Genomic DNA, 27,998 nt, shown 5'->3' with positions numbered 1-27,998 from the left:
AATACAAACCAGAGCAGACTCAGGGCTGCTGTGAACCCCCAAAGCCTTCCCTGGCAGCAGAGAGACCCCCCCAAGCAGTTGCACATGAGATACAGCAGCACTTTTACCTGCAGTTTTGCACAGCTCAAAGACGGGGCCACCCACCCCTGCACCCCATCCAAACCCCATGGGTGCTGCCCCATCCGTGAACTCCTCTCCCAGAGCATCATCTGCACCCAGGAGCCAGCTGGGACGTTTTGGGGAGGGTCGCTGGGCGGCTGCAGCGTGCACAGCAGCTCGGGGAGGTGACCTTGGTGGCAGCAGCGGGTTGCACACTCGCGTGCCGGCTGCGCAGCGTTGCACACCCACACCTGCCGCGGCAGCACCTTGTGACTGCTCCTGCCGGAGCCGCGGCTCGTTCCGGGCTTCTATTTTTGGGAAGAACGTTTTCGTTTGGCCTATATTAAGCGCATCCATTTCGCAGTCACAAGGCAGGCGCAGGGCTGCGCAGGAGCCTCCGTTCCCTCAGCAGCAACAGCTCTGCAGCTTGGCAGAGCCCGGCAGCGCTGGCACGCACACAGCCCAGCGCTCACCAGGGCGCTGCCCGGTGCAATTACCTCCCCTTTGCACCCCTCCATTCACACACCTGCTGAGAGGCTGTTGCAACCCACCAGGGAGATGCTCAGCACTTCTTAAAATTTCTGGCTCAGCGTTAAGGACCCTTCTCTGCTCCGAGAGGCAGGGGAAGCCACTAAGAATTGGTGCAGATGGATGCACAAGAGCAGCACGGAGGCAAAGCATTGAGAAACCTGCAGGTGTGGCATCTGCGCAACCCCTGCTCCCCGGGGACGCTGCGTGGGCAGGGAATGGGTTATGGAAGGGTCACCCAGGCACTTTCACCTTTCTTCCCTCCTTTTCCCCCCTTCTCCTGCACGCTGCACCCTCGCAAGGAGTTGCATCCCTGTCCCGTGTCTCACGGATGCCATAATTATGATTATAACCCTTTAGGGATGGCAGTAAAAAAAAATAAACACCCATTCCGGGTCCTTGCCATGTCACCAGCCGGGCTGGGTGACATCCGTGGGAAAGCCCTGGGGCAGCGGGTTAATGAGGAGCCGAGGATGAGGAAGCAGCAGCATCCTCCGCTCTGACGCAGGTCTGGCCACACATGTCACCCCAGCCAGGGACAACAGGCTGGCAGGACCCGGCTGCTTCACCCCCCTACTGCTCCCCGGGACCTACGGGGAGTTTAGGCTGACTGAGCAAGGATTTCTATAAATAGCTGTGTTTCAGATTCAGCCCGCGTGTGGCTCTTCCCTTTGCTCCTCAGTTAGTTTTCTCCCTTTTTTCAGCAGCCCAAGGTGAAGCAGAGCACAGGCTGGACCCTTCCTTGACTTGTACAGACAAGCACCAGGGAGGCAGACTAGTTAAACTGGTCCAAATCCCCACCAATGCCCTTATACCAGGTTAACCTTCGCATCAATAGACAAGCAAATCACACTGAACTGGCTTAATCCTTCTTTTAACTGGGTTTAACTGGACAGCCACAGGAGGCTCGTACAGGTTTAACGAGCTCAGCTGGGTCCCAGCAATGGTGCTTTGCTGGGAAACCCTGAGCCCCCCCCAATTCTGGTTTGGGGCTTTTCCACCAACCCCCCTTTACACCACCAGTATCCCCAGTGCAGCAGCAGTGGAGACCCAGGTCTGGCACAGCCCCAGCTTAGCAGGGCTGAGCCCTAGAGCTGGCTCAGGGGCTGAACCGGGGCCAGTTCACAAAAAACAAGGGCTGACACCCCCGCAGAGTGACCCCACAGCTGGGACATGAGCAAACTCTGCAGTTTGCAATATCGGGGCAACTTGCAGGATGCTCTGAGCTGCACAAAGCATGTAGCTGCAAACCAGGCACGGAACATCGCCCTTGCTCTGCGACCCAGCAAAACAGGAGCCTTTTTAGTACCTGCCACAAAATTAGGCATAAAAATCCCCCTCCCTTCCCTTTCTAGCTTAGGTCAGAACAAACGGCTCTGCCTCCCGTGAGAACATACTGAACATGTGAGTAAGCCCCAAGTGCCGGAGACGCAGCAGAGGAGCCCGGGGCGCATCATCTCAATTATAAGGTGAGGCAAGACCTGCACCAACAAAAGAGAGCCTCGCGTGTGTTGAGCGGCACGTTCCTGCCTGTTATCAGCTAAAACCAATGCAGACTGAGACACAGGAGGTTCCACCTCAATACGAGGAGAAATTTTCTCACTTTTGAGGTGCCAGAGTGCTGAACAGGCCACCCAGGGAGGTTGTGGAGCGTCCTTCTCCGCAGATATTCAGAACCCACCTGGACGCGGTCCTGTGCAACCTGCTCAAAGAGGGAGCTGGGACTAGATGTTCTCCAGAGGTCCCTTCCAACCCCACAGCTCCATGGAATTAGTACCTGTAGCCAGCATTCTCCAGAGGTGATCCAGCCTTCCCAGAAAGAGCAAACTGAGCAGAGCTACTTCATTCCTAGGGGTTCCTCCTGCCCCTTTTTAAGCCCGACTTACACCTGCTGCCCATCAGCCCATCAGCTCCCTCCTGTCCCACTGACTCACCAGCTGGTCCCACTGAGTCACCCCATCAAACCACCTCTCCTTTCCGTCGCCATTTCCCCGCTCCTTCGGTTCCCATTGACTCATCCAAAGCTCACCCTCCCCTTCCCAACCCCGTCCTGGTCACTCGTGGTCACTGTGTCCCCCCCAGGCCCTGGTACCTGCCTTCCTCCCTCCCCATCATCATCCCTGATGGGCTGCAAGGAGCACCCCAGTGAGGGACCTGCGCCCAAAACCACCTTCCAATTCGTGCAGAAGTGCCATTGCCAAGCCCCGAGGATGCTTTTTCAGGGGCAAAGGATCCCCCCTCATTTCTCACCCCAGCTGGCATCTTCTGCTGTGTTTTATTCCACGGGCCGTGGGAGAAATAGCAAGTGATTTGCAGAATTTAGATGCAATTAAATGGCTCAGACATATTCCTTCACACTTCTCGTCCAGCCGGGTTCATTTTCTCCAGCCGCAATATGGGAAACATTTAGGAAAGGGTCGGAACAACGCTGGAAGCGCAGGGAAATGGGATTTTGAGGAGCGGGAAGGGTGCGCGTGTTGCACCCAAAGCCGGGCTGAATGGAGCCGAGTGGAAAATTCCTGTCGGTTGAGCGCGGATTGTTGTTCAACAGGTTTTTAGTCCCGGCCCCTTTATTTGTGTCAGTGCAAAAACTCATCCCTAGGGCATTTGTTTGGATCACATGGGTGAGCGTATAAAAATGGGTCCTACCTGTCCGGGCCTGTTAGCACCTCGGGAAAGCGAAGGCGGCTGCTGGACCGGAGCGGAGAGCGGCAGGACGGTGCACGCAGGTAACCGCCACGGCTGCCCGCAGCGGATTTATCCCCCGTTTTTTCCCCCAGGGCTTTGCCGAGGCTGGTCCCAGTCGCAGCGATGGGGCACGGCGAGGCTGGGGGGTTTTCCCCTGTGCTGGGGAGCTGCGAAGCGAGGTGAGGGGTTGGAAATGGGTCTGTGGGCTGCACTGGGGTGGAGGAGGTTTGTGCAGAGCTTTAAGTGCTGCCGTGGGTTGTTTCCAGCCCTGGGGGCTGGTGCAGACCCTCCGGAGCGGGCGATGCTCTCGGCTCCTCGTTCCCTTTGCTCCCCTTGGAGATGTTGAGAACTGGGGTCAGTTTTGGGCACCTCACACCCAGAAAACCCTTGAGGTGCTGGAGCGAGTTGAGAGAAGGGAACGGAGCTGGGGAAGGGGCTGGAGCACGAGTGCGATGGGGAGGGATCTGTCTCTCCATCCCTGCTCCGTGCCGATGTCCCCCGGCAGGCAGTCGGGATGTCCCCGCAGCCACCAAACGCTGCTGTCACCTCCCTGCCCGCCTCGCTGCTGGCAGCGCCATGTGTCGTTTGGCCGGGAGCCGTTAGGGTAGGAAGTGGTTTCGGGGCTTTGGGGGATGTTTCACAAGCAAAGGGCACACTCTGCGGCGGGGAAAGGGGGTGATGCTGCCCCCAACCCACCCGTCAGGCTCTGCCCTGGCTGCCGGTGGCCTGAGATCCCCCTGTCCCCTCCTTTCCTGCCTTTCAAACACCCATGGTGAATGAGGCAGCTCCTCCGCTCCCTCCCTCATCCCCCAGGTCCTGCCGGGGGGCTCTGGGACCCCAAAAGTTTTCTCCCTGCCCAGCATCGCTCCTCCTTCCCGTACCCTCCATCCCTACTGGAGACAGTTGCTTAGAAACAGTCTCCTCGTTCTTTGATTCTTTAAATTATTTTCTTTTTAATGTGAATCAATATTTTCTTTTTAATGGGACCTCCACCGAGTCCCCCCAGACCCTACACCAAGTTCTGGCTGCATCCAGACCAGGGACAAGACCCTGGAAGGTCCCACTTTTCCCCTTCTCGCTGAGCATCTGTCCCCAAACTGCGGCAAACCATGCAGACACCCCCCGCACCCATAGCAGCTCCCTGGGTGCCGTGTGAGAATTAATTCCTTGGGGATTTTTGCTCAGGGGGTTATTTTCCTCTTCTGAAGAAGACCCCAGCACCATCAGCCTATTTTTGCCCTGTTCTCCCCAGCAGGAGAACCAGGAGAAAAGGGAAACAGAGAAGCCACAGGATGCACCGTTACAAGGGGAACTTTCCCCAAATAGCAGCTTTTCACAGTTTTTTTTGCACGAGGCGTCAGCAGCTCTTAATACTGTATGAAGCTGTGAATACTGCATGAAGCAGCCGGCCGGCGGGGAGCCTGGAAATGGCTCAGGCTGCAGCTGCGGCCCCTCCTGCGAGCACGGGGCCGGCCCCGCGTGCCCAAAAACTGGCTGGAAAAACAGCTGGAAGAGCAGCCCGAGCTGCGATTTCGCATCGGTGGCGTTTTCTGCATCAGTCAGGGTGGTAAATCAAATATATCCCAGCTGGAGGGTGCAGAAATCCTGCATAATGCAGACCCAGACTTTGAATTTTGCCCTGACCTGGTTTTTAGCTGGAAAAGATGTGTCTGGAGAGCCCCAGATGTTCATTAGCTTTGCGCTGGGGTAAATAGAGGGATGCTTTGCTTGTATAATAATGCATTTTACAGGAGTACATGGCTCCTTCTGGGTTTAAATATTTATAAACAGAGCGATGAATCCCTGAAATTCTGCAGCAGTATCGATGGCAGGATGAGTTATCACCTGGAGTGTATCGGGTGGCTGCATTTCAGGGCTGGGAGACGGGATCCAGTCATGGCGCTGGGTCATAATACGCTTACGCAGTGAATTTCCAGAGCACCCCAGTCTCCTGGCTCAGAGATGGACCCTGTTGCTCTGGCAGAACAGGGAATGGAAGATGCAGAAATGCTCTTTTTGCTCGTTTCACCATCTGCTCCCCACATCCCATCATGCCATCCCCAGCAGCACAGGGTCCCCTTGTCCCCACTGTTCTCCCGTCGCAGTCGGGTTGGGCTTTGCCATTTTTGCAAAGTGCTGGTTGGAGACTTTTCCTGCCTGCTGGGTCCCAATAGGTATTAAACCCATAAAAACCATTTGTCTGAGCTGCCATCTCCTCTCTGCCTGAGCTCTGCCAGTCCTGCTGGTGGGCATGGGGGTGATGGGGATGGGGATGATGCTGATGAGAATGATGCTGATGGGGATGATGCTGATGAGGAGCCCACATGGATGCCCTGGGCAGCTGCCCTGAGCAAAGCGGCCCCTTGTAACGTCACCCAGGAAGAAAAGCTGCAGGATTTGGGGTATTCAGAGCAGTGAAATGGAGTGGGGACCAATTACTCTCCCTGGATGGATCCAGAGAAGGACCCAGCACCTTGATGGGTCTCCAAAACCCAAGGGTAAGGTGCTTAGAGCAGGGGGTGGGCACTGGGGGCCACTTCTTGGCCAGCCCAAGTGGCCGTGCAGGACTTGCCCTCCCAAGGGCTGTCTGTCCCCAGGGTAGCGGGGTGACACCGTGCAGGAGAGCAGGGGGGAGCCCACATCTGGGGGGGTTTTCACAGATCCCTTCTGCCCTCTCCTTCCAGCGTCTGCCAAGAGCAAGAGATGGAAACCCCGGGGAAAGGCAGCGCCGCCGGGAAGATGACTGCCGTGGCCCACAGCCTGTGAGTATCCCCAGCGCTTCTCCTCCGGCCGCTTTCTCCGGGGACTTTGCTCTTTGCTCCCTTCCGACACGCGCCACCGCAACGGCTCCGTTCCCCATGGATAAGACAGAAAACTCACCGCAGGGTTTAGGGCAGAGCTCCTGGCATTAAACTCTAGAGAGTCATAAAGTTTATAGGGAAGGGCACAGAGCAATGTCCGCTCCTGCCTCTGATAACTGGAGAGCTTCTTCATTCCTTGCTGGGGAGGGGGACATGGAGGATGATACGAGGTGAAAATGGGCGCTTGTTGCCAGTGGTGTGAGCTCCCCGGTTTAACCCCCAGCACTCAGCCCTGGGGTTTGGAGCTCTTTGCCTGGGAGCGAGGGTGAGTATGGAGCCGGGCAGATGGGAGCAGTTCAAGAGGCTTAAATCAGAGAGAGACACGGGAGCAGTGAGCAAATGGCCTTTTAATGAGGTATGGTAATTATTGCTTTGTAGCCATGCCATGCCCTGGGCAGCTATACCATGCCATGGGCAAACATACCATGCCGTGGGCATCTGTCCCATGCCACGGCGTGGGCGCGCTGGGGAGCAATGAGTCGGCTGAGACTCGTGTTTCTCCTCCCACGGAGGACAGGGGCTGGGGGTAGCTGCCCCACGCTCCGCAGATGCTCCCAAGCCCCTTCCCCTGCCTGGTTCTCTCCTCCCGGCAAAGCCTCCTGCTGGTAAAGGGGCCCATGCAAGCGCCGCAGCCCGAGTGTTTCGACTGCAAGTGACAATTGTGCTTTTGTTTTGCCTGACAGGGAGGGGGGCAGGCGGGAATTCGGCTGCCCAGAAAGCTGCCAGGAACTCTTTTATGCCACAATTAAGCACCTGCTACAAGAGAGCAAATAAGCCAAATCATGCGGCTGGCAAACAAGCTTTACGTGTTCCTTCCCCGTGACCCACTCCAAGAAGAAGAAAGCTGAAAGCTGCAGCTCGGCTGCTCGCAGCTCCCGTCGCAGGGGAATAAATAGCTTTGCCGTGAAGCCGAGAGCTTCGCCGCCGGCTTGCGGTGCTGGTGTGGGCACAGAGGCAGCACCGGGAGCTGCCTATGCCCAGCTCGAAAGCCAAAGGGCTCCCCCCCTCCCCAAAATAAGTGCCTCCATCTCCTTCTACTATGGAGAGAGAGATCCCCGTCCTGCGAGTTAGGTGAGGTGGGGGGCAATGCTGGGGTGCCGGGGTGGGGGGGCCGTGCTGGGTAGTTGTTGGGGCTGCAATGCCAAGGTGCGAGGCGCGGCGAGCGGTTTTGACGCCGGCTGACGCGGTGTTGCATCAGTGCCGGCTGCGCCGCGGGCTGCCGGCCGGCCTGATCTGAGCAGAAAGCGAGCGGGGGGGGCCGAGCTTAGCGTGGCTCGGCGGAGGCGATCGGGGGGGAAAAAGGCAGCTGAAAGCCTTGGGAGAGGATGGCGAAGCATCACATGATGCGGATATACGGGGTCAGAGCAGCGCGGCCAGCGTGCCGGACGCCTTTCCCGGCAGCCGCGCTGCAAAGATGACTCTGAGTTTTTTTATGCCCTGGGGTGGCAGGGCTGGGGGGGCAGCCCTGAGGGGGCTGTGGGGTGAGGAGGGGGCTGTGAGAAGCGCTGTGGGCTGGGGTTCAAAGGCAGAACCACAGAGTGTGGCCTGTGCTTGGAGAGCACGGATGGATGGGGCAGCTGTGCCCCCAGAACCAGCCCTGCAAAGGGCTGCAGGGGGCTCTGTGGGGGGCTCTGGGAGGGCTGGGGCTTGTGAGCAGCTGCACAGGGGGTCTCCCCCAGCACAGCCCCAGCCTCGGCCGGGCTGTTTGCCTGGCAGCACCACCAGCACCGCACATGGCCCTGGATCCAGCCCTGTGTGACCCCCGTGAAACAAGGGGAGGGGGAGAGGTGCTCAGAGTAGGGGGCAGGCAGAGGGTGCAGGAGTGAGGTGGGGGGGAAAGGAGAGCGGGGAGGGTCGGGTGCAGAGGGAGGATGGAGGTGAGATGGAGCAAGAGGATGAGAGTGGGATGCAGCAGATGGTGGAGGGCAGGGTCGGGGGAGGTCAGGGGCAAAGTGGAGGTCCCGTGCAGGGGAGGGTTAGGGGCAGGATGGGGGTCCCATGCGCGGCAGGATGGGGACCGAGGCGTCCCGGCCCCTCTGCCCGCCCGCAGCCCCCCCATCCCGGTTCCCCCCCATCCCGGGTACCCCCCCCCCGGTCTCTCTCAACCAATGTACGGTGACGGGGAGGGGGGGCGCGGAGGTGGGGCCTCGGCGAGGCCGCTTGTTTTTTGTGAATGAAAGGCGGGGCGGCCCCGACTGCAGCGCGCCGCTCCGCGCAGGGCTCCGCGCAGGGCTCCGCGCAGCGCCGGCCAGCGCGCAGGGCTCCGCGCAACGCAGCGCAACGGGCCGCGGATGCGGAGATCGGAACGGCCGAGGTGCCGGGATGGGCCCCTGCGCCCCAGGCCCTGAGCCGCGCACCGCGGCGCCCAGGCGCGCAAAGCCGAGCCGCGCAACCTGCGCCGTGGCCATGTCCGGAGGGGCGAGCCCGGCCCCGGCCCCTGGGAGCCGCCGCTTCGTCTGTGTTGGTGTAAGTACCGGGACCCCCTCCCGCCACGCTCCTTCCGCGCCTCGCTCCGCCTCCGCGCATCCTGCCCCGCCGCCCGGCCCGGTTCCCGGCGCAGGGGACAGCGAGGGGACAGCGGGGACCCGGCCCCTTCGCGATGCACCCGCAGCCGCCTTGCGATGCCCCGCACCCCCGGCCCGGCCGCTCCGAGCACCCCCGAGCCCCCTCGCCGTGTCCCGCACCCGGCCCCGGTGCAAACTGCACCCCCGCTCCCTTTGCAAAGCCCCTTACACCCGGCCTAGGTGCTCCCCAGCTTCCTTGCGATGCCTTGCACCCCCGATCCGGGTGCTCCGAGCCCCCCCCGGTCTCTGTGCAAAGCCCCGCACCCACTCCCGCTGCTCCCCAGCCCCTTCGCAATGCTTTGCACCCCATTCGGGTGCTCCGAGCCCCCCCGGCCCCTTTGCAAAGCCCCGCACCCGCTCCGGGTGCTCCCCAACCCCTTTGCAATACATCGCACCCCCGATCCGGGTGCTCCCAGCCGCCCCGGTCTCTGTGCAAAGCCCCGCACCCGGTGCTCCCCAGCCCCCTTGCAATGCTTTGCACCCCATTCGGGTGCTCCGAGCCCCCCCGGCCCCTTTGCAAAGCCCCGCATCCGCTCCCGGTGCCGCTTCCCCCGGTGCCGGTGCCGGTGCCCGGCCGCGCTGCAGCCCCGCTCGGGGCCCCGCTCCCGCCCCCCCCGCCGCGGCCTGCCCAGCCCCGGCTGCCTCCGCTGCCCCCCCGGGCTCATCTCACCCCCCAGCCCAAAGCAGGCGGGAGGGTCCCGGGAGGTGCCGCGTTATTTTTGCGCCTTGCTGCCGGTTTTGAGGCGGTTTCCCCCCGGTTTGGGGGTTCTCCTCCCCTGGCGAGGTGCGGGATGGAGGATTTTTAGCCTGGGAGTTGCTAAGCGACAGCTCCCCGGGGTGATGGTGCGGTTGCCTTGGCAACCGCGGGCTGGGCAGCCTGGAAGGAGCAATTTTGGGGTTCTCCTGGGGAAGGGGTGCATTAATTGGGTGCCTGTGTTTTGGGTGGGGCGTTGCAATGGGCAGAGAGAGCAGACCCAGGGGGGGTGCTGGCCGGAGCAGCCCTGCTCCCCAGGGAGGGGCTTTTGCTGGGGGTTCTGCGATGTCTCAGCATCTCAGGTTATTTCTTGCTCCCCGGTGGGTTTTGGAACTGTCCCTGGGAGAGAGGCGGTGGTGAGGAAGGTGAGGAGGGGGGCTGCGGACGTGGTGGCTTGGTGCTGCTGAAATTGTCCCTGCAAAGAGGCTCAGCCCCCTCGCAGGGTGATGCCTTGTGGGTGGGGGGCTGCGAGCCACCCCCGCGGGGCCACTGGAGTTCCTCCAACACGCTTCTGCTTTATTCGGAGCCCTCATTTTCTGCCCGCTGCTGTCCCTCTCTTCCTTTCCTCATCACAGGCTCTGATCCCGTTTGCATTTATCCCTTAATTCCCTCGGGCCACCGGACTTACCGAGCAGGCTCCCAAGTCCCCGGTGCTCGGCTGGATGCGGGGCAAGCATCCAAACTGCCAACCGCAGTTGTCATCTCCATGTGCCTTCCCCCCCACCAGCTGAATGACTTGGGAGCGTGGCTGGCCCTAAAAATAACCGCAGCGAAGCTCCCTGAGCACCAACACCCCCCCCGGAGATCTCCTGGCCCTACTGAGCAAAGCTGGTCCCTGGGAGGAGCAGGGGGACCGGGGACGGTGGCGGAGGGGGATGTGTGAGATGGAAACGAATTTCCAGGTGCTAACGGGGAAGGAGACAACCTGCCCTGACTCCTTTTCGGCATGCAGAGCCCAAGGTGGTTGCTATCCCTGGTTTGCAGTGCCCTCAGCAGACGGCATTCCCCGCATCCCAAGGGATGGAGGGGACATGGTATACGGTGACAACTACTCGGAGAAGTTTTGCCTCGGGACCAGCCGATGTCGAAGCGCTGGCACCCTAAGTGACCTGGATTCGTGCCACTTGCCTTTGCCTACGCTTGCCCACAGGGCTTGTGGCCCAATCCTGCCCGGTCCCGAGCTGTTTCGCGTGCCGGATCCCCCGGGCTGGTGTAGGCAGGTGTGCTGGGAGAGCCAGTGCACCGGAGGGAGGTGCTAACATTGGGAAGTCCTTGCCAGGCTGCTCGTTTCGGGACCTGCGTCCCTGGTCCCCGCGTGCAGGGCTCGGTTGCCATCGTTACTGGGTATTTTAGCTCACTGAGCCTTTTGCGCTCGTGGTTTATTATAGCAACTTGGGAGGCCGGTGCCAGGAGCAGGTGACAAGGGGGAAGAGATCAGCGACTTTGGGAAGTTCATAGCAATTGGGATGTGTTTTGTTGTGGGGTTTTTTTGTCCTTCTCCACTCAATCTCCTCCCCTCGGAAATCTCATAAATCCCTGGCCTAACGCTGTGATGAGTTAATTCTGGCTGATTTAGACTCTGGGGCTCTAAATAGGCAAAGGGTGGCAAACCTGGGCACACGTCCTCGCAGGATACGGGCACTTCGCATCAGCATCACAGCATCCAGAGCACCAACCGCCCTCTTGGGAGGGTTCTGGTCGCGCCTGGTCCCGGGCAGCCGGTTATGCTGGAGCCTTCCAAAACCTGATGGCTGCTGAGCCTCCTGGAAGAGTAACGAGTTTCTTCTCCTTAGCTGGGAGCAAATAAAATATCACCCCCAGGAATGGGGTGGGAAACGGGGGGTAAACTCAAGACAGGCAGCCGAAGAAGCTGGCAGCGCCCTGGTGCGCGCTCGCTCGGGTGGATCTGGAAGCTTCGTTTGCAAATGCGGGAGAGGGAGAAAGGGGAAAGGAGGAGGGGAAAAAAAGAAAAAAAAAAAAAAAAAGCCTCATCTCACATGAACAAGCATGAGCCAGGGCCGGAGAGACGAGGAGGGAGGAGGCTCGAATCTAACGCAGGGCATGTGTCTGACGCGCGGCAGAGCAACGCACGCTGCCACGGGAACATTAAATTTTAAAGGGGACTGGCGGGGAGCGCGGGCAGCTGCCTGCACTTGCTGCCTTCAGCGGGGCTGCTGGTCGCTGCAGAGCTCCCTGTGCTGCCAGGGGCTGACGGCTCCACCTGTGAGCATCAGCATCATCTTCTTGCTTCATCCCCCTCGGCATCCATCCTATCCAGACACAGCCCCCCCGGCTCGCCCCGGCTGTATTTGCTTACCCCTCCTTCCCCCGGCAGGTCCCAATTAATGGATTCTGACATGGATTATGAGAGGCCAAACGTAGAAACTATCAAGTGCGTCGTGGTCGGGGACAACGCGGTGGGTAAGACCCGGCTCATCTGTGCCCGCGCCTGCAACGCCACGCTGACCCAGTACCAGCTCCTCGCCACCCACGTGCCCACGGTGTGGGCCATCGACCAGTACCGCGTCTGCCAGGAGGTACGGGCTGCTGGCAACCCCTGAGAGATGGAGTCGCATCCTCGCAGTGGGGAAATTGTGAATTATTCCTCCATGCGTGCGATGGAGACAGCGTCGCCCTTGCAGGGTTTGAAGGCTCAGGAGCTGGATGGTGTTTCTGTTCCCACAGGTGCTGGAGCGCTCCCGGGATGTGGTAGATGATGTTAGCGTGTCCTTGCGGCTCTGGGACACCTTTGGTGACCACCACAAGGACAGGCGCTTCGCCTATGGCAGGTAGGGGGGAGGCAGAGCCTTGGGCAGGGAGGGAGGGCGATGCCAAATCTCCATCGCCAAGCTGGACCTCGACCCTCCTCTCTCCTCACAGGTCTGACGTTGTGGTTCTGTGCTTCTCCATCGCTAACCCCAACTCCCTGCACCACGTGAAGACCATGTGGTACCCGGAGATCAAGCACTTCTGTCCCCGCGCGCCCGTCATCCTGGTGGGCTGCCAGCTCGACCTGCGCTACGCCGACCTGGAAGCCGTCAACCGGGCGCGGCGTCCCTTGGCCAGGTGGGATGAGTCCCCGGTACCCTGGAGATGTCCCTGCTTGCCCAATGCTTTCTCTTTACCGTCTATCTGAAGAGGTTTCTTCATGATCTCCCCTCTTTTTCAGGCCAATCAAACCTAACGAGATCCTTCCCCCGGAGAAGGGGAGGGAGGTGGCCAAGGAGCTGGGGATCCCCTATTACGAGACGAGCGTGGTGGCCCAGTTTGGCATCAAGGACGTCTTCGACAACGCCATCCGCGCCGCCCTCATCTCCCGCCGTCACCTGCAGTTCTGGAAATCCCACCTCCGCAACGTCCAGCGGCCCCTGCTCCAAGCCCCCTTCCTGCCCCCCAAGCCCCCTCCACCCATCATCATCGTCCCGGACCCCCCTTCCAACAACGAGGAGCGCCCAGCCCACCTCTTGGAGGACCCGCTGTGCGCGGACGTCATCCTGGTGCTGCAAGAGAAGATCAAAATCTACGCACACAAGATCTACCTCTCCACCTCCTCCTCCAAATTTTACGACCTGTTCCTCATGGACCTGAGCGAGGGGGACCAGCAGAGCGCGGCGGGGCACAGCTTTGGGGGGGCGGCCGTCACTGCGCCCACCGAGCGGATGCACCAAGAGGAGAGGCACCACGGGCGGGATTTTCTCCTCCGAGCCGCGAGTTTTGATGTCTGCGAGAGCACCGAGGAGAACGGACCCGGCCAGCGAAAACCGTGCCTTAGAGCCTCCACCAGTGACGGGATCCTGCGGGGCAACCGCTACGAGAACGGGGAGCGCGGGCTGCGGCGGGGAAGGGACCTCTCCTCTTGGAGCCGGGCGTTCACCAGCATCCAGGAGGAGATGGCAGAAGATCCGCTGACCTACAAGTCCAAGCTGATGGTGGTGGTGAAGATGGATGCTTCCATCCAGCCGGGACCTTTCCGGGCCGTGCTGAAGTACCTGTACACCGGGGAGCTGGATGAGAACGAGCGGGACCTCATGCACATCGCTCACATCGCGGAGCTGCTGGAGGTGTTCGACCTGCGCATGATGGTGGCCAACATCCTCAACAACGAGGCGTTCATGAACCAGGAGATCACCAAAGCCTTCCACGTCCGGAGGACCAACCGGGTGAAGGAATGCCTGGCCAAGGGGACTTTCTCGGGTACGGCTGCCCAGGGCAGTGGTGGAGTCGCCATCCCTGGAGGGGTTGAACAGGGAGATGAGGTTCTCAGGGACATGGGGCAGTGCCAGGGCTGGGGGAACGGTTGGGCTCCATGAGCTTCAGGCTCTTTTCCAACCAAAATCATTCTACGATGACTCCAGCCCAAGGGGAAGGACTGTCCCTCTCCCTTTGCGGGGGCTCTGCCAAATGGATGGGGGGCTCGGAGCTCGGGCTCGCTCGCCTTCCCTGGGGTTTTCAGTCACACTTTGCATTTCTGGGATTTTTATAGCTTTTCCCAAAAAGCGTGAATGCGCTGGCCCTTCCCCAGGGTTTCCGCCCTCCTGGCCCTCCCGACAGCTCTGTTTATTTACGGGAGAGCAGCAAAGGCGACTTCCTTCCCTCCCGGGTCTGCAGATTGTCACAGCATCGTCTGATTTACAAGGAGCCACATGGGACTTCCCCGACCCCGGCTTTCTGCCCGGCATCACGTGCCACCAGCTTGGACCGTGACGTCCGGGGGGGTGTGAATGTCCCACCCCGCCTCCGGCTGGATTTGTTTCGCGAGGACGGACCTTGATGCGGTCAAACTGTCACTGTCAGGGGACAGATGTGTGCTGGCCCTGGTCCAGGGGTGGAGGAGATCCCTGCTGTCCTTCCCAGCTCTCCCAAGGACTCAAGCTTGGGCGAGACATTTGTTTCCTGGGTTTTTCCCGTTTTCTCGTGGCGTTTCTCGGGAAAATCCCTTGGAAGAGCTGGAGCCCAACCGTGGTCCTTCCCTGAGCAGGTGGAAGACGCTGGGGAAAAAAATAAGAGATCTTTAGATGAATTATAGGATATCCCAGGCTCTGTCGCCTTCCCTCTGTGAGACGTTTTGTGGCAGGGGGTGGCTGAGCCCTGGGTGATGGGGATGGTCCCGGTAGCATCCCTCTGCTTGTCCCCAGATGTCACCTTCGTGCTGGATGACGGTGCTATCAGTGCCCACAAGCCCCTGCTCATCTCCAGCTGCGACTGGATGGCCGCGATGTTCGGCGGCCCCTTCGTGGAGAGCTCCACCAACGAGGTGAGAAGGGACGCCGGGAGGGCGGGGGGCCAGCTGGGGACGGCCGTGGGGTGACAGCCGGCGCGTGTCTCGCAGGTGGCGCTTCCTTACACCAGCAAGAGCTGCATGCGGGCGGTGCTGGAGTATCTGTACACCGGGCAGTTCAGCTCCAGCCCCGACCTGGACGACATGAAGCTCATCATCCTCGCCAACCGCCTCTGCCTGCCGCACCTGGTGGCTCTCACCGGTGAGTTGAGGTGTCCCCGCGTCGTCCCCAAGGTCACCCCATCCCACGGTGGCCCCGTCCCAGCCGCCCTGTAACCCCGTGTCCGCCCCACAGAGCAGTACACGGTCACCGGTCTGATGGAGGCGGCGCAGATGATGGTGGACATCGATGGGGACGTGCTCGTGTTCCTGGAGCTGGCTCAGGTAGGACGTGGTGGGACAGGACCCCGTGCTGGTGGCGTTGGGATGGGGTGAGATGCTGAGGGGTCCATCAGTGCCGGGGGGTGATGCTGTCCTGACAGAGGGGACAACCAGCTCTGGTCTTGGGTGTGTGTGATGGAATAGGGTGAATCGCTATGAGGAGCAGCTGAGGGACCTGGGGGGTTCAGCCTGGAGAACAGGAGCTGCGGGGAGACAGGGACACAAAGAAACGGCCTCAAGGTGCGCCAGGGGAGGCTGAGGGTGGATCTGGGGAACAATTTCTTCCCCAAAGGGCTGTGGGGCGTTGGAACAGGCTGCCCAGGGCAGTGCTGGAGTCACCATCCCTGGAGGGGTTGGACAGACGGACGTGAGGTTCTTAGGGACATGGATCAGTGCCAGGGGTGGGTGAACGGTTGGGCTCGATCTTGAGGGTCTCCTCCAACCAAAATGATCCCATTATTCTACTCTACGATCCCTCCTGCATCCCGGTTCCGTCTCTTCCAGTTCCACTGCGCCTACCAGTTGGCCGACTGGTGCCTCCACCACATCTGCACCAACTACAACAACGTCTGCCGCAAGTTCCCCCGGGACATGAAGGCCATGTCGGGAGGTGAGCGGGGACCAGGACGGGGTGACGGGGGGTCCTGGCGGTCCCGGCGCTGCCCTCACCCCCCGTCTCCCCACAGAGAACCAGGAATACTTCGAGAAGCATCGCTGGCCGCCGGTGTGGTACCTGAAGGAGGAGGATCACTACCAGCGGGCCAAGAAGGAGCGGGAGAAGGAAGACTACCTCCACCTCAAACGGCAGCCCAAGAAGCGGTGGCTATTCTGGAACGCCTCCTCCTCCCCTTCCTCTTCGCCTTCATCGTCGGCAGCCACAGCCTCCTCTTCCTCCTCCTCGTCGTCCTCCTCGGCTGTGGTGTGAGAGCCCGTCCTTGCCCTGGCTCCAGCATCCCTGGGAGGAGACGGGGAGGAGGAGGAGGAGGAAGGGTGGGATGACCTGCCCAAGCCGTGGAGCGGATGCCACCGCCCGAAGCCCCGGAGGACGCGGTGGTCGCAGGGACCCGTCCCCGCAGCGGGACCCGTCCCCCGAGCCCTGCTCGCCCCCGGCCGCCAGGACCGGCAGAGCCCGAGCAGCAGGAGAAACTCATGTTTACAGGAGCACGAGGGCTGTGTTGTGCTTTCATTTTCAGCATTATTATTATTTTTTTCTTTTTTGGGACATGAGCAGCATGAGGAAGAAGAAGAAGAAACCCATCCCACTTCCATTTCAATTTGTAACCAGAAGCTGCAGAATATGGTCTGTTTGGTTGGTTGGTTTTTTCCGATGGCATCTTGCCGCCCTGGGCAGCCGGAGCCGCTGTGGGGGTCTTGTCACCCCCTTTGACTTGCAGGGGACCCCGGTCCCCAAATGCCACCAGGCACTGCAGCATCCCTCCTTCTGCTCACAAGTGGGGTCTCTCCTAATTTGGGGAGCAGGAGGGGACAGGAGCTCTCTCCTTCCCCCCTCTAACTTCTCATCTTTTTTTTTTTTTTTTTAAAAAAAAAGAAAAGTTACTGCAAAAAAATAAAAGAACCCCAAATCCACCCCCACTCCCAACCTGCCACACCAGAAACCAACTCCAGGCCCCTGGCTTGGGATTTTAGCCTGGAAGGCTCCATTGTAATAAATGGTTATTTTAAAAGCCCAGTGTGGTCCCTGTGTGTTTGGGAGGACACGGGGCCACCTTGTGCCCGGCTTGGGGTGACACTTGCACCCCCCTGCCATGGACAGGGACAGAGGAGACGCATCGCAGGATCCAGCCATCAGAAAAAAAAAAAAGGTACAGAGACGTGGCTTTGCCGTCGGACTAACTTTGCACGTCCCACCTGCGTCCTTGTAGGCGCACGAACCCAGGAGATGGCACCACAGGGGCTTTGCGGCACCCAAACCTCAGCTCCGGGAAAGGGAAAAAGCTCCTTTGAGCCCGTCCCTGGCCAAGCGGCTGCTGCTGGAGTGAACACGGAGGGATGAGCCAGGCAGGGATGCTCCCAGCGGTGTCCCCTCCCGCTCCACATTGCTCCTCTTCCCAGTACAGCACCCAGGAGTCACTGGTTTCACATGCTCATCCCCGGATGCAGGAGCGAGGTGGCAGCTCCAGCGAGCTCACACACGGTGTTTTCACACGTTGCAGCACCAGCGAGCAGGTAGGACGAGTTTCTTTCCCTTTTGAATAATCTCATTTGCCTTCCCCAAGCCAGGACCCCAACTCTGTGTCCCGGCGCTAAATCCCGCATGTGCCGGGCTCTGTGGGAGCTCCCCACCTGGGTTTGCATGTTTAGGAGGCAAAACGGGCTGCCCAGGATTGGACCTGGGGCATGAATCCTCCCGGCAGGTCACCAAGAGCTGCTTTTAGCACTTACCCCACACCCCGAGAAATTACCTGCGTTATCAATAAACCCCATGCAGCGCAAATGCTGGCAGGCAGCTCCAAAGGGGTTTTTTGGGGCAAGCAGAGCCTTTGTCTCACTAAGCATCACATGGATTTGCAACGTGGCTATTGGAACACACAGAGCGGGGAGCACTGCGGTCCCTCCGGCAGCATCAGCTTCGTCATGGGGTCAGCGGCATTGCTCAGCCCCGGGGTTCTGGTCAAGGGACTGAGATTTCAGCCTCAGACTTTTACAGGCGAATCGTGAGCACAGGACTCATGGCACAGGGGAAAAGGCGGGATGCCGGGGTGACACAGCACTGATGCCACAGGGAGCAGCTGCTGAGCATCTGGTCCAGCTCTGTTGGTGCCCACCAAAACCTGGAACAGACCGTGGCACAGCAAGGGATACAAAAAAAAATAAAAAAAAAAAACCACCACACACATGAGAAATCAGGAGGCTTTTTTTAAAAAAAAAAAAGTTTATTCTTCCTTCGTAAAGAGAAATGTAAAACCTGGCTGGCCCAGAGCTCTGTATAAAAATACAACCATGCATAATAAAAAAGCAAACACTACTATTTTTATATTAGGTTTTAAGTTAATATATGTACACGTTTACAGTTACTAAATAAATACATAAATACAAACTTTGTGCTTTGTCAGTGGGGTTTTTTTAAAGTGGTGGGGGGACGGGTGCATCGCTGGTGATGCCCCTTGTGCTCCCACCATCCTGGGATGGTCCTGGCGGGCTGGGCTGTGCTGGTGGTGGGCAGGACGTGCCCAGCTCAAGTAATGCAGGAGTTTTTCCAGCCGAATTGTCCCTGAGCTATGTGTAAGTGCCAGAACAAGGGGCAAAGCGTTTGAGAAGCGACCCAGCCAGCTGGGGGATGGATGGTGGGTACCCACAGTGATGCTCAGACCTTGGTGCATTCACCTTTCTGTGCTGGGGACAACAAAGCCACCCCCCGGCCAAGGGAACGGGCACGAACCGAGTTGATCAAAGACATGGAGAAGGTTTCTGGCACACCGATACTTTGCTGCCCATGGTCTCCATCCTGCTCTGAGGATCCTCGCTCCTTGCACTGACCCTGTTCTTCGGCAACCCCAGTGATCACAGAGCAAAGAAATCAACCCCAGAGACACCTTCCACCAGACCAGGGTGCTCAAAGCCCCATCCAGCCTGGCTTTGAACACTCCCAGGGATGCAGCACCCACAGCTTCTCTGGAAAACCTGTTCCAGGGCCTCCCCAACCTCGTGGTGAAGAATTTCTTCCTTAGATCTAACCAAAGTCTCCCCTCTTTCAGTTTAAATCCATCACTCGTTGCCCTATCGCTACATACCCTTGTAAGAAGTCAACAGCTTTGAGAAAGTAACCCAAGAATTCAGCTAATGCTTGTCCACCGAGTGTACAGTATTGAGCTTGCTGGCCAGCTGAAGAGATGTTCTACAAGCAGAAGCCATTGCGTGATGCCAGGAACCCCTCAAGAAAAGGATGATCCAGTTAAAAACCATGGGGATGCCTTCTCTGCACCAACCCTGAAGACATCCATGTAGTACCCATGCTTCCGCGTGAGATGGTCCCAGAGGCAGCTTGCAAAATAGTTTTAGGCTCTTCGCATTGGTCCAGTGAAATTGAGGCACTATATGGATTTCCTAAGGAAGCACCAATATGGAGCCCGTAGCTTTGGCTGAGAGAACCATGAGGTTTGTACTTCATGAGAGGGTCAAGTCCCCTGGGTTCAGCTTAACTGTACAATGGCTTCCAAAAAAAAAAAAAAAAAAAAAAAGACTTATTTAAAGATAAAGCTCAAGTTTTCCTTTCTCAAGTATTCACAATTTCAGCTTGCAGTAAGGAAACGCAGGGCCTGCCCTGCTCCTCAGCTTGCTTCGTATTGGAACAATCCCTTCTGGACCAGTTTGGAGGCGATGTCCTCTGCAGTCCCGCTGAGGTTGATCTCGTGCAGCGTGTCCAGCAGCGTGTTCACAGACGCGTTCATCCCCTGTTTGTTGTGCCACGTGTGGAGCATCTGGTAAAAGGCCTCCTGCGTAAACGGCTCATTCATCGCGAAGGCAATTTCGTTCTCCATCAGATCAAGGGCTCGGCCGTATCTTTTCCAGTCCTTCCAGAGCACGTTTTCGGCAAAGACGTAAAAAGAGCGTCGCAAAACTAGAGGGAGGGAAGGGAAAAAGCTCAGAGAACAGGGTAGAGCATGGGCAGATCCATCAGAAAGGATTTTGGCCCAAAAAGCTCATCCTGCAGGCTCACCCCCCTTCAGCACATCCCCTGGGCCCCTGCACTTACGGCTAACGGGGTCTTCTTCTTGCACTGGAACCAGTTTCCTCCTGGGTTTCACATCGGGATTTGAGGTCCTTGGCATCACCTCCTGGAAAGACAATGTCCTATAGCCCCCACAAATCCTTGGCACAAGCATTGTCCCCACACCCCATTAATGGGGGGTTTGAAGACCCTCTCCCTCTGGGGCTGTTGGGGCAGGAGATCCCCACACCCCCCAGGACACCCATCACTTCCGAGCTTTGGCCTCGTGGGTGCTGGCCAGGGAGAGAAGAGCTGTCTGCTCAGCATCAGCATCACATCTGCACAGAACCACGACAAGCGGATTTTGCAGTTTGAACCCAGAACAAGGAGAAGAGACCCCCCCCGCTGCCTCTGTGCAGAACTTGTGGTCCAGCTCTGGAAGCCTCCCAGGCTGATGAGCTTGGGGAAGGCAGAGGAAAGGATCAGCCCTTGGCTGAGTGCGATGGAGCAGAGGGACACGCTCACGTACCTCCAGCTCCGGGGTTCTGGGTGTCACTGAACCCGAATTCGGGCCAAGCAGCTGATCCCGGAAGAGCTGCTCGTTGTGGATGTTGTCCTGTGTCCCCAGGCCACCCCTCTGGCAACACGGCAGCTGCCGCACCAGGTAGCCCTGTGGCAGCAGAGAAGTACAAACCAGCAGAGTCAGATGGTATCAGGAGCACAGCGCTCACACCAGCCCCTCAGGGATCATAGAATCATAGAAAAGTCTGGGTTTGAGGGACCTTTTTAGGCCATTTAGTCCCATCCCTGCCATGGGCAGGGACATCGGCACCAGCTCAGGTTGCTCAGAGCCCCGTCCAGCCTGGCCTGGGATGTCTCCAGGGATGGTTCATCCACCACCTCCCTGGGCAGCCTGGGCCAGGCTCTCACCGCCCTCAGGGGCAACAATTTCTTCCTCATGTCTATGGCAGCAGAATCTGCCCCTCCTCTGCTCAGCCCAGCTCCCCCACATCCCTGCAGGGATGAGACTCATCCCCCAGCTCCTCCAGCCTCCCCAGGAGCTGCAAAGTTGGGAGCAGAGGGTATGGGGGGCGGGGAGCTTTGCCCCAGCCCCACAAACAAAGTCCCCCTCGCCATCACAGCAACTCACCACCACGCTGCAGGACTTCCCGCTCAGGTCTCTGCCGTCCCCTGGAAGATGAAAATTGTGCTGTGATCCCTCTCGCCCCCTGGTAGGACCCTCTTCCCACCCAGAGCCCCCCCGGCCAGGGCGAGCGCTCTGGGGATCCCCCAAACCCTGTGCTCACCTGAGGAATGGCGGCGGCGGCAATATGAGCAGCAAATGAACAGCAAAATCACGAACGCAGCTACCACCACCAAGGAGATGATCACAATCTGGTCCTCTAAAGCAGATAAAACAGGGTGTGTGGGGAGCTGCTCTTGGTCTCAGCAGCATCCCCCAGCCCGTCCCCCCCAGTCCAGCACCCCTCACTTACTGGATAAGCTGGAGGAGGTGCCGGTGGGGGGACCACACTGGCGGTCGCTGTGCGGGGTGCAAGGAGCCAGCTCCACCTCGCCCTGGGGACACCTGGAAAAGGGGGAGACGGGGCAGGTTCAGCATCTGGGGGTTCCCAGCACAGACCCCAGCAGGACCCGCAGCATCGCCCAGCTCACCGGGGCCGGCACTTCTGGCACATCTCGCAGGAATGGTCCGGGGAGCAGAAGGTGCCGGGCTTGCAGGCACATTGGGTGTTGCTGTCCGCTCGGCAGGGACTCAGCTCCACCTGGTCTGCGGGTGAGAGGAGAGGTGGCTCTAACCCCAGCCCCACCGCGCTCCTCCGCCCCCTTCCTTCCTTAAAGCGGCTAGCGACCCCAAGCTGACCCGCAAGCCTGGGGCAGACCAAGTCACTGTCTGCTGCGGAATATCAGCCTTACCCTGTCCTGCCCCAGACCTCACCATGCCCAAAAGCATCAACGCTCCACCAGCAGCCTACGACGCTGCCGTGAGCTCAGTCCTCCTGGTTCTTGCTGGGTGGAGGTCTCGTGTCCAAGCTTTGCACAAGGGATGCTGCATTGAATGGAGATGTAGGTCTGGCACAAGCCATTACACCAATTCATAGAATCACAGAATAGTTTGGGTTGGAAGGGACCTTTTTAGGTCATTTAGTCCCACCCCTGCCATGAGCAGGGACATCTGCACCAGCTCAGGTTGCTCAGAGCCCCGTCCAGCCTGGCCTGGGATGTCTCCAGGGATGGTTCATCCACCACCTCTCTGGGCAACCTGGGCCAGGCTCTCACCACCCTCAGGGGAAACAATTCCTTCCTTATCCCAGACCCAGCTGAACCCAGCATGGCCCTTGTTCACACCAGCTCATACCTTCCCTACACGTCTGGCAGCCGAGGCACCTGTGAAACGCATTCGGGTACTCGATGTATTCACTCTTGTTACACGGCAAACACTTGCTGGTGCCATTGGGCTCTTCGCAGTGTTCTGCAACGTAGGTGCCTGCAAGAAGGGGTGGAGGAGAAAGAAAGGGTGTCTCTGTGAACAGGCAGCACAGGACAGAGGTGTCTTTGCAGAAAGGGAGTTGATTCTGCTGTCAGTGCAAGTTAACAGGCAAATCAGGAACCACCAAAAGGAAAATATTCACATAATGAGCCCTTAGATCTTGGGACAGCAGAGCAGGAAGGAGCCAGAGCTCCCACTGCCTCCTTGCAAGGAGCAAGGACACAAGGAAACAGCCTCAAGTTGCGCCAGGGGAGGCTGAGGTTGGATCTGGGGAACAATTTCTTCCCCAAAGGGCTGTGGGGCATCGGAACAGGCTGCCCAGGGCAGTGGTGGAGTCACCATCCCTGGAGGGGTTGGACAGACAGAGATGAGGTTCTCAGGGACACGGATTAGTGCCAGGTGTGGGGGAACAAGCGGACTCAATGATCTCAAGGGGCTTTTCCAACCAAAATGATTCTCTGACGTGCCGGCTCTGCAGGCAGAAACACGGCACAGCTGCACATGGGGCGACATTCGGGACCATCTTACCCGCGGGGCACATCTTGCAATAGCGATCGCTGTCTTGGACTTGGTAAAAGTCTTTCCCTCCCCTGCTCGGGTCTGAGAGATCCCTCCTATTCACTGCTGCTGCAGCAGTTCCCAGAGCAAACTCCTGTTAAAAAATATAGAAAAACCTGGGTTAAAAACCACCCCAAGTCCCCGGGTCAAGGGAAGAAAGAAAGGCAAGAGCCGCTCTGCCCAGTGTGTCCAGATGAAGTGGGAGAGGAGCACTGGGATGGTTCAGAGCCGCTTGACCCAGCGGCCAAACCTCCCCATGATGCAGGAGAATGTCAATTCCCCTGTACCAGAGTGGTTTTTTTCCTTGGCAAAGCCTAAGGAGTCAGTTTGCAGAGGGATTCCCCATGTGCCAGGTTATCAGCTCGGCAACGGCTCGCTAACGCTTCCTGAGGATAACATCAGGTCCCCTTTCCTTCCCCAATTTCTGAGCAAGTGAACCAACAGCACCACAGAGAATGGAAGGGCAGGGAAGAGGAACCGGGAGGGCGTTTGTGGGGAGGAAACCGGCCCCATGTCAAGGCTGGTACACGGCTCCTGTGCCCACAGAAACACCCGGGCTGCTCCGGGCTCCCGGGGGACAGCACGACCTCCAGCATTTCCGCGTTATTCCCATTATCTCGCTGCGGATCGGTAAGCGAACGGCCCAGTTTCTGCCAGTTCACCCCGCATCTTCCCGCTGGCTCAGCTCTTTCTGTACCGGCCGGGTCGCTCCAGCTGCGGGGGGACGATGCTCGATGGGAACGGCCACTTGGCCCGTGAGGGTTTTGGGGGTATTTGGGTCCCCCATGCCCTTGGCATCTCAGCTAGCACAAGACACAGCTGCTCCATGGATGCGAATGGATATAAATTGATATAATTGGATATAAATGGATATAAACCTGCCTCTACCTCCAGCCCTGAGTTAGAGGGAAGGATGATGCCCGGCCACGCTGTGTTCCGCACAGTCTGGCAGAGGCACTTTCGCCTTCCCTTCCCACATGCAGAGCCTGAAACCTGCCTCTTAAGGCAAATATTTCTCCTGTGAGTCAGAAGCTGCCTTGAAAGGCTGAAACAATAGAGACACAAGCTGTCCCGCCGTCTCCTGAGCCTGCCTGGCCATCCGCAGAGCCGATCCCCCCCCTTCTCCTCCCCGGACACTTCCCGCGCTTGTACAAGGAAGGGTGTGAACCGCGAAACTGCGGCAGGTCCGACGGTCACGAGGCCGCAGAGGGTGACGCAGACCCATAAAGAACACGGCTGAGACCGGCCAGGCCATGGAGAGGGCAAATCCCCCCCCCCATCACCACGGCAAAACCCCCCCGAGCCCTGGGACCATCTCCAGACCCTGCCTCGGAGGGATCGAATCCTCCAACGGCTTCTGGCTCCACGTCTCCCACTGCTGCTTGCTCCAGCTGGGAGGGTTTGCAAGTTTATAAAGTGCTTTTCTAACCAGTTTAGGAGGTAAGTCTGGCTTTTCCCTCCCAGCTCTCAGGGCTTTACCCGCTCCGGTCTTGAAAGATTTCAGGGACTGCGACTGGACAACCCGTTCCAACTATTCCCACAGGTGAACAAAAAGAGTTTTTCTTCCCCATTCAAACTCTGCCAGGCTGCGAAGGTGATCAGAGCAACACCACAGCGTTATCTCCTGTTTGGAAAGGCCCCTTAGGAGCAGAATCTCATTGCTTTTCATGAAACAACAACTTAGCAGAGCTTGCACAAGTGCACGATAAGGTTATCAGCCCACACCACCCTCCCCAGCAAGTGGAGTTCAAGTGCATCATCCCAGGCAGAGCCCTGGGCAGGGAGAGCTGCCATCCCTGACTATTAGTCTCAAAAAGCACAGGGAAAAAACAGGCTGGGAGCCGCAGGCGAGCCCTAAGTTACTCAAGAGCAGTTTTCACCCCCAGTAAACATCCCAAGAAAGCAACTTGCCTCAAGGCAGAGGAATTACCAGGCACAGGAATCCTCAATACCCTCATTAGCTAAAAAGCCTCTTCCTTCTGGGTGATCAGGTCTAGAAAATAAAAGCTCTGGGAAGTGTTGAGCTTTGAACTTTCCCTTCTTCCATCCCCAATTTGTGTTTCTCCTGAAGCGATCCCAAGGAAGGGTTGGGCCAGCAGAGGACAGACCCCTCGCTGAACTCCTGACCATCGATGAACACCCATGAAGCCCTAATTAAAAGCCCTTGATTGCGGCAAGAGAGGCTCTTACTCAACAGCGTTAAGGACCAGGGATAAAAGTGATGCCAGGCAAACATCTGACGACACTCCAAGGGCACAGGTTTGATGAACACAGGGGCTTCCCCACCCCAAGATTTTCCGCAGATGGAATCTGAGCTCCCACAACCAGAGATCCATCGGCATTCCTGCTCCTCGGCAGCCCGTGGCCAAGGTCCAAGCATGAGGCAACAAGCGTTGGTGAGCCGAGGAAGGAACTGCAGCCACAATGTCGTGCGATTATCACGTGAGGCATCAGCAGGCCTGATCGGTTCCCCCTCCCCTTTTATTTTATTGCAAAATTTAAAAAATAGAGGCTGTTAAGGATGTGCCTGTAGGTAGCAGGTTTAGTAAGGCTTGATTTTATCTAAACTCTCATTAAAAATATAGGGAAGGAACTGGATGAGAAGTTGATGCTCTTAAAACCCGTTGTGGGCACTGCTGATTTCACAACAACAGCAATTCCAGCACGAGAACGGCCACCACGTGTCCCCAGGGCCATGGCTTCACCTGCTTGTAGCGGCAGGGATTGCACGTGTCCCCGGGATAAAACCCGGGCCAGGATCCCAGGATAAAACTCTGGGCAGGATCCCCTGAATGAAACTCAGGGCAGGATCCCACTGATGTCAGGTGAGACAAGACTTCAGGTATTTCCGAGCTCTATAGCAACGCCCAATCCGTAAAGAAATATGATACGCGCAGGGAGGATTTTCTGCCCTAAAAGCCAGCAGTGCAAAGGGTTGTGCAGCTTTTGGGCACGCTGGCGAGGCAGCATTCCTGCAGCAGGCAGCCCAGAGCTGCCCACAGCTCACCCCAATATGTTTGAACACCCTGCGCAGCCTTGGTATTGTCACGAGATCCCGACACCGAACGGCAAACTCGGCTTTGGAAGCCAAGGGAGCGGAAATCCCCTCCGGCACAGGCAGCGCTGTGGGGTGATCCCAGCCCCATGTCACCCCCGAATTCCCCGTGGCCCTCAGCCCACACCCAGCCCAGCCCCGGCCCCACGGCCTCAGCCCCACACAGCCCCCCACGTCCTGCCCACCTGCCCAGGTGAGCTCCCCCAGCCCACACCTGCCCAGGTGAGCCCCACAATAGCCTCAGCTCGCCCTATAGCCCCTGTGCCTTGAAAGCCTCTATAGCCTCAATCCCCCCCCCCCACATCCCCTGGAGCAGGTGAGCCCCGCCCCCCCCCCGCCCCAGCTTCCCCCCAAAGCCTCTGACCCATATGAGCCCACATCCCCCAATCTCCGCCCATAATCTCCAGTAAAGAAGACCCCCCCCCAGTCCCCTGCTCTCCCCCAGGTAAGCCCCCAGCCCCCTGACACCCAGGGGCGCTCCCCATTCACATCCCCCCCCCCCCCCCCCCGCCCCGTCTGAACCCGCACCCCCAGCCCAGGACAGCCCCCCAAACCCCCCCAGCCCCCTCCCCATCTCCCCCCCGGCGCAGGACCCCCTCCCCTCCGGCCGGCCCATTCACTCGCACTATGCGGCAAGCCCGGGCATGTCGCGACACCACCGGGCAGCCCCCACGTGGGTCCCCAAGACCCCCCGCCCCTCCCGGGGTCTCCCCACGATCGTTCCCCGACCCCACGCACCGTGAGCAGCAGCAGCACAGGGAGGCAGCGCCAGCGGGACGAGCCGCGCAGCGCCCGGCGCATCTTGCGCGGGGGAGGGCGGAGCGGAGCGCGGCGGCAGCGGGGACGGCGCGGGGGAAACACACGGCACCGGGCACCCCTCGGCCCAGCCCCGGCCACGGCTTCGTCACCCCGGGACAACCGGCTGCGAGCGCGGTGAATGGGGCAATGGATGGACCGGCGGAGCTGCGGCGCTTATAACCCGCGGGCGGGGGGCGGAGCGGGAGGAAGAAGAGGAGGAGGAAGAGCAGGGGGGCTGGCCCGGGACAGGATTTTTTTACTAAACCTCCTGGTGCTTCTGCCACCACCGAAAAACCACAGCAGGGTTTGGTAACGGCCCGGCAAAGTGGGGAAACTGAGCTCGCACTTCTAAGCGCAGCTTATTTTCCCGTGTCAAAATTGGTCTCGAAGTCGGGCCACCACGAATGTTTCTCTCAGGATGTTCTTGCATTTTTTCTCCATCACGCAGCGGCTGCCTCAAGGGAGCAAAGCCACAAGTTTTTTATTTTTCCAAGGAAAAGGGTGTTGCAGAAATATTCCCCGGTGACAGACTGTAGCCACGCAAGGTGCAAAGACATGGCATAGCTCTGCTGAAACGCTCGCCTGTCTTGCAAAACACTCGGCCTCTCGCCGCTGAGCTGGAAAGTGGGGAAATTCCACCTCGGGTTTGTTGTTTGGTCTCTTTTTTTTGGGGGGAGGGGGGGAGCTTGAGCTGAAAGGGCAAAAATATTAAAATAAGTTAAACCTTTGGACTTTCTGCCGTTACACAACCAGCTCTTCTACAGTCAGGTTATCTGGCTAGTGTGTAAGAAAAATTACTTGTACAAAACAAAACCGAGGTGGAGACATGGCGACTTGTTAATCTTTTCCTAGCCCTGAACTCCGAACTAAGTAATCCTGGTCTGTGGTAGCAGATTCAACACCCCAAAGCTTCAAGCAGGTTCTGTCCCTCCTTCCGCCAGAAACGCCTCACCCTCCATGACTCACCAAGGGTGAGGAACTCAGGAGGAGCTGATGCTTTTCCAAGCGTGAAAGCGGTTTGTAAAACTCAGGGAAAAAAGAGATGCTCACGAGGGGAAAAAGCTGCTCGCCAGGTACAGAGATCAGCACATCAAAAATGTGCGTGTCAAGGGGCTGGTGCTCAGCTCACCAGCATCATCATCGGCCCCGGGATGCAGAGGAAGGCAGCGAGGATCCTCGCATCCGACGGGATCAGCACAGCCGAGCAAACCCGCTCAAAATGTGAATATCTGGGAAGCATCTTTGATGACCACACT

At 58.6% G+C, this 27,998-nt stretch overlaps 2 protein-coding genes across 3 annotated transcripts; one reads left to right on the top strand and one right to left on the bottom strand.

Annotated features, from left to right (window-relative positions):
• Window positions 1-6,011: 6,011 nt before the first annotated feature.
• Window positions 6,012-18,166, top strand: RHOBTB2 (Rho related BTB domain containing 2). 2 transcript variants are annotated; one of them, XM_065651667.1, is made up of 10 exons: window positions 6,012-6,077; window positions 11,830-12,031; window positions 12,180-12,283; window positions 12,375-12,560; window positions 12,664-13,688; window positions 14,630-14,748; window positions 14,824-14,974; window positions 15,068-15,156; window positions 15,658-15,763; window positions 15,840-18,166. In XM_065651667.1, exons 1-10 carry the CDS (start codon window positions 6,019-6,021, stop codon window positions 16,076-16,078), a joined length of 2,280 nt encoding a protein of 759 aa, XP_065507739.1. In that variant the 5' UTR covers window positions 6,012-6,018; the 3' UTR covers window positions 16,079-18,166. The 2 variants fall into 2 exon arrangements, with proteins under 2 accessions (XP_065507739.1, XP_065507738.1); XM_065651666.1 differs by lacking the exon at window positions 6,012-6,077 and adding an exon at window positions 8,438-8,642.
• On the bottom strand, window positions 18,066-26,858 carry LOC135998489 (tumor necrosis factor receptor superfamily member 10A-like). Its single transcript, XM_065651668.1, has 10 exons — window positions 26,683-26,858; window positions 22,860-22,983; window positions 22,200-22,328; window positions 21,497-21,611; window positions 21,319-21,410; window positions 21,130-21,225; window positions 20,973-21,013; window positions 20,352-20,492; window positions 19,868-19,949; window positions 18,066-19,732 (listed from the first exon to the last, which is right to left on the bottom strand). The coding sequence occupies exons 1-10, from the start codon at window positions 26,743-26,745 to the stop codon at window positions 19,443-19,445; spliced, it is 1,173 nt and encodes a 390-aa protein (XP_065507740.1). The 5' UTR covers window positions 26,746-26,858; the 3' UTR covers window positions 18,066-19,442.
• Window positions 26,859-27,998: the final 1,140 nt, after the last annotated feature.

This window comes from Caloenas nicobarica, chromosome 25 (assembly GCF_036013445.1).
Source record: "Caloenas nicobarica isolate bCalNic1 chromosome 25, bCalNic1.hap1, whole genome shotgun sequence".
Lineage (NCBI taxonomy): Eukaryota > Metazoa > Chordata > Aves > Columbiformes > Columbidae > Caloenas > Caloenas nicobarica.
This window is presented reverse-complemented; position numbering and strand designations above follow the sequence as displayed.

Bases quoted from the DNA above. Each gene is read 5' to 3' on its own strand.
- RHOBTB2 (XM_065651667.1), top strand. From the start codon at position 6,019: ATGGAAACCCCGGGGAAAGGCAGCGCCGCCGGGAAGATGACTGCCGTG. The intron at 12,284-12,374 runs GTAGGGGGGAGG...CTCTCCTCACAG, and splicing joins AGGCGCTTCGCCTATGGCAG to GTCTGACGTTGTGGTTCTGT. The intron at 15,157-15,657 runs GTAGGACGTGGT...CGTCTCTTCCAG, and splicing joins TGTTCCTGGAGCTGGCTCAG to TTCCACTGCGCCTACCAGTT.
- LOC135998489 (XM_065651668.1), bottom strand. From the start codon at position 26,745: ATGCGCCGGGCGCTGCGCGGCTCGTCCCGCTGGCGCTGCCTCCCTGTG. The intron at 22,984-26,682 runs GTGCGTGGGGTC...ATTTTTTAACAG, and splicing joins CTGTGCTGCTGCTGCTCACG to GAGTTTGCTCTGGGAACTGC. The intron at 19,950-20,351 runs GTACGTGAGCGT...TTGTCTTTCCAG, and splicing joins CCAGAACCCCGGAGCTGGAG to GAGGTGATGCCAAGGACCTC.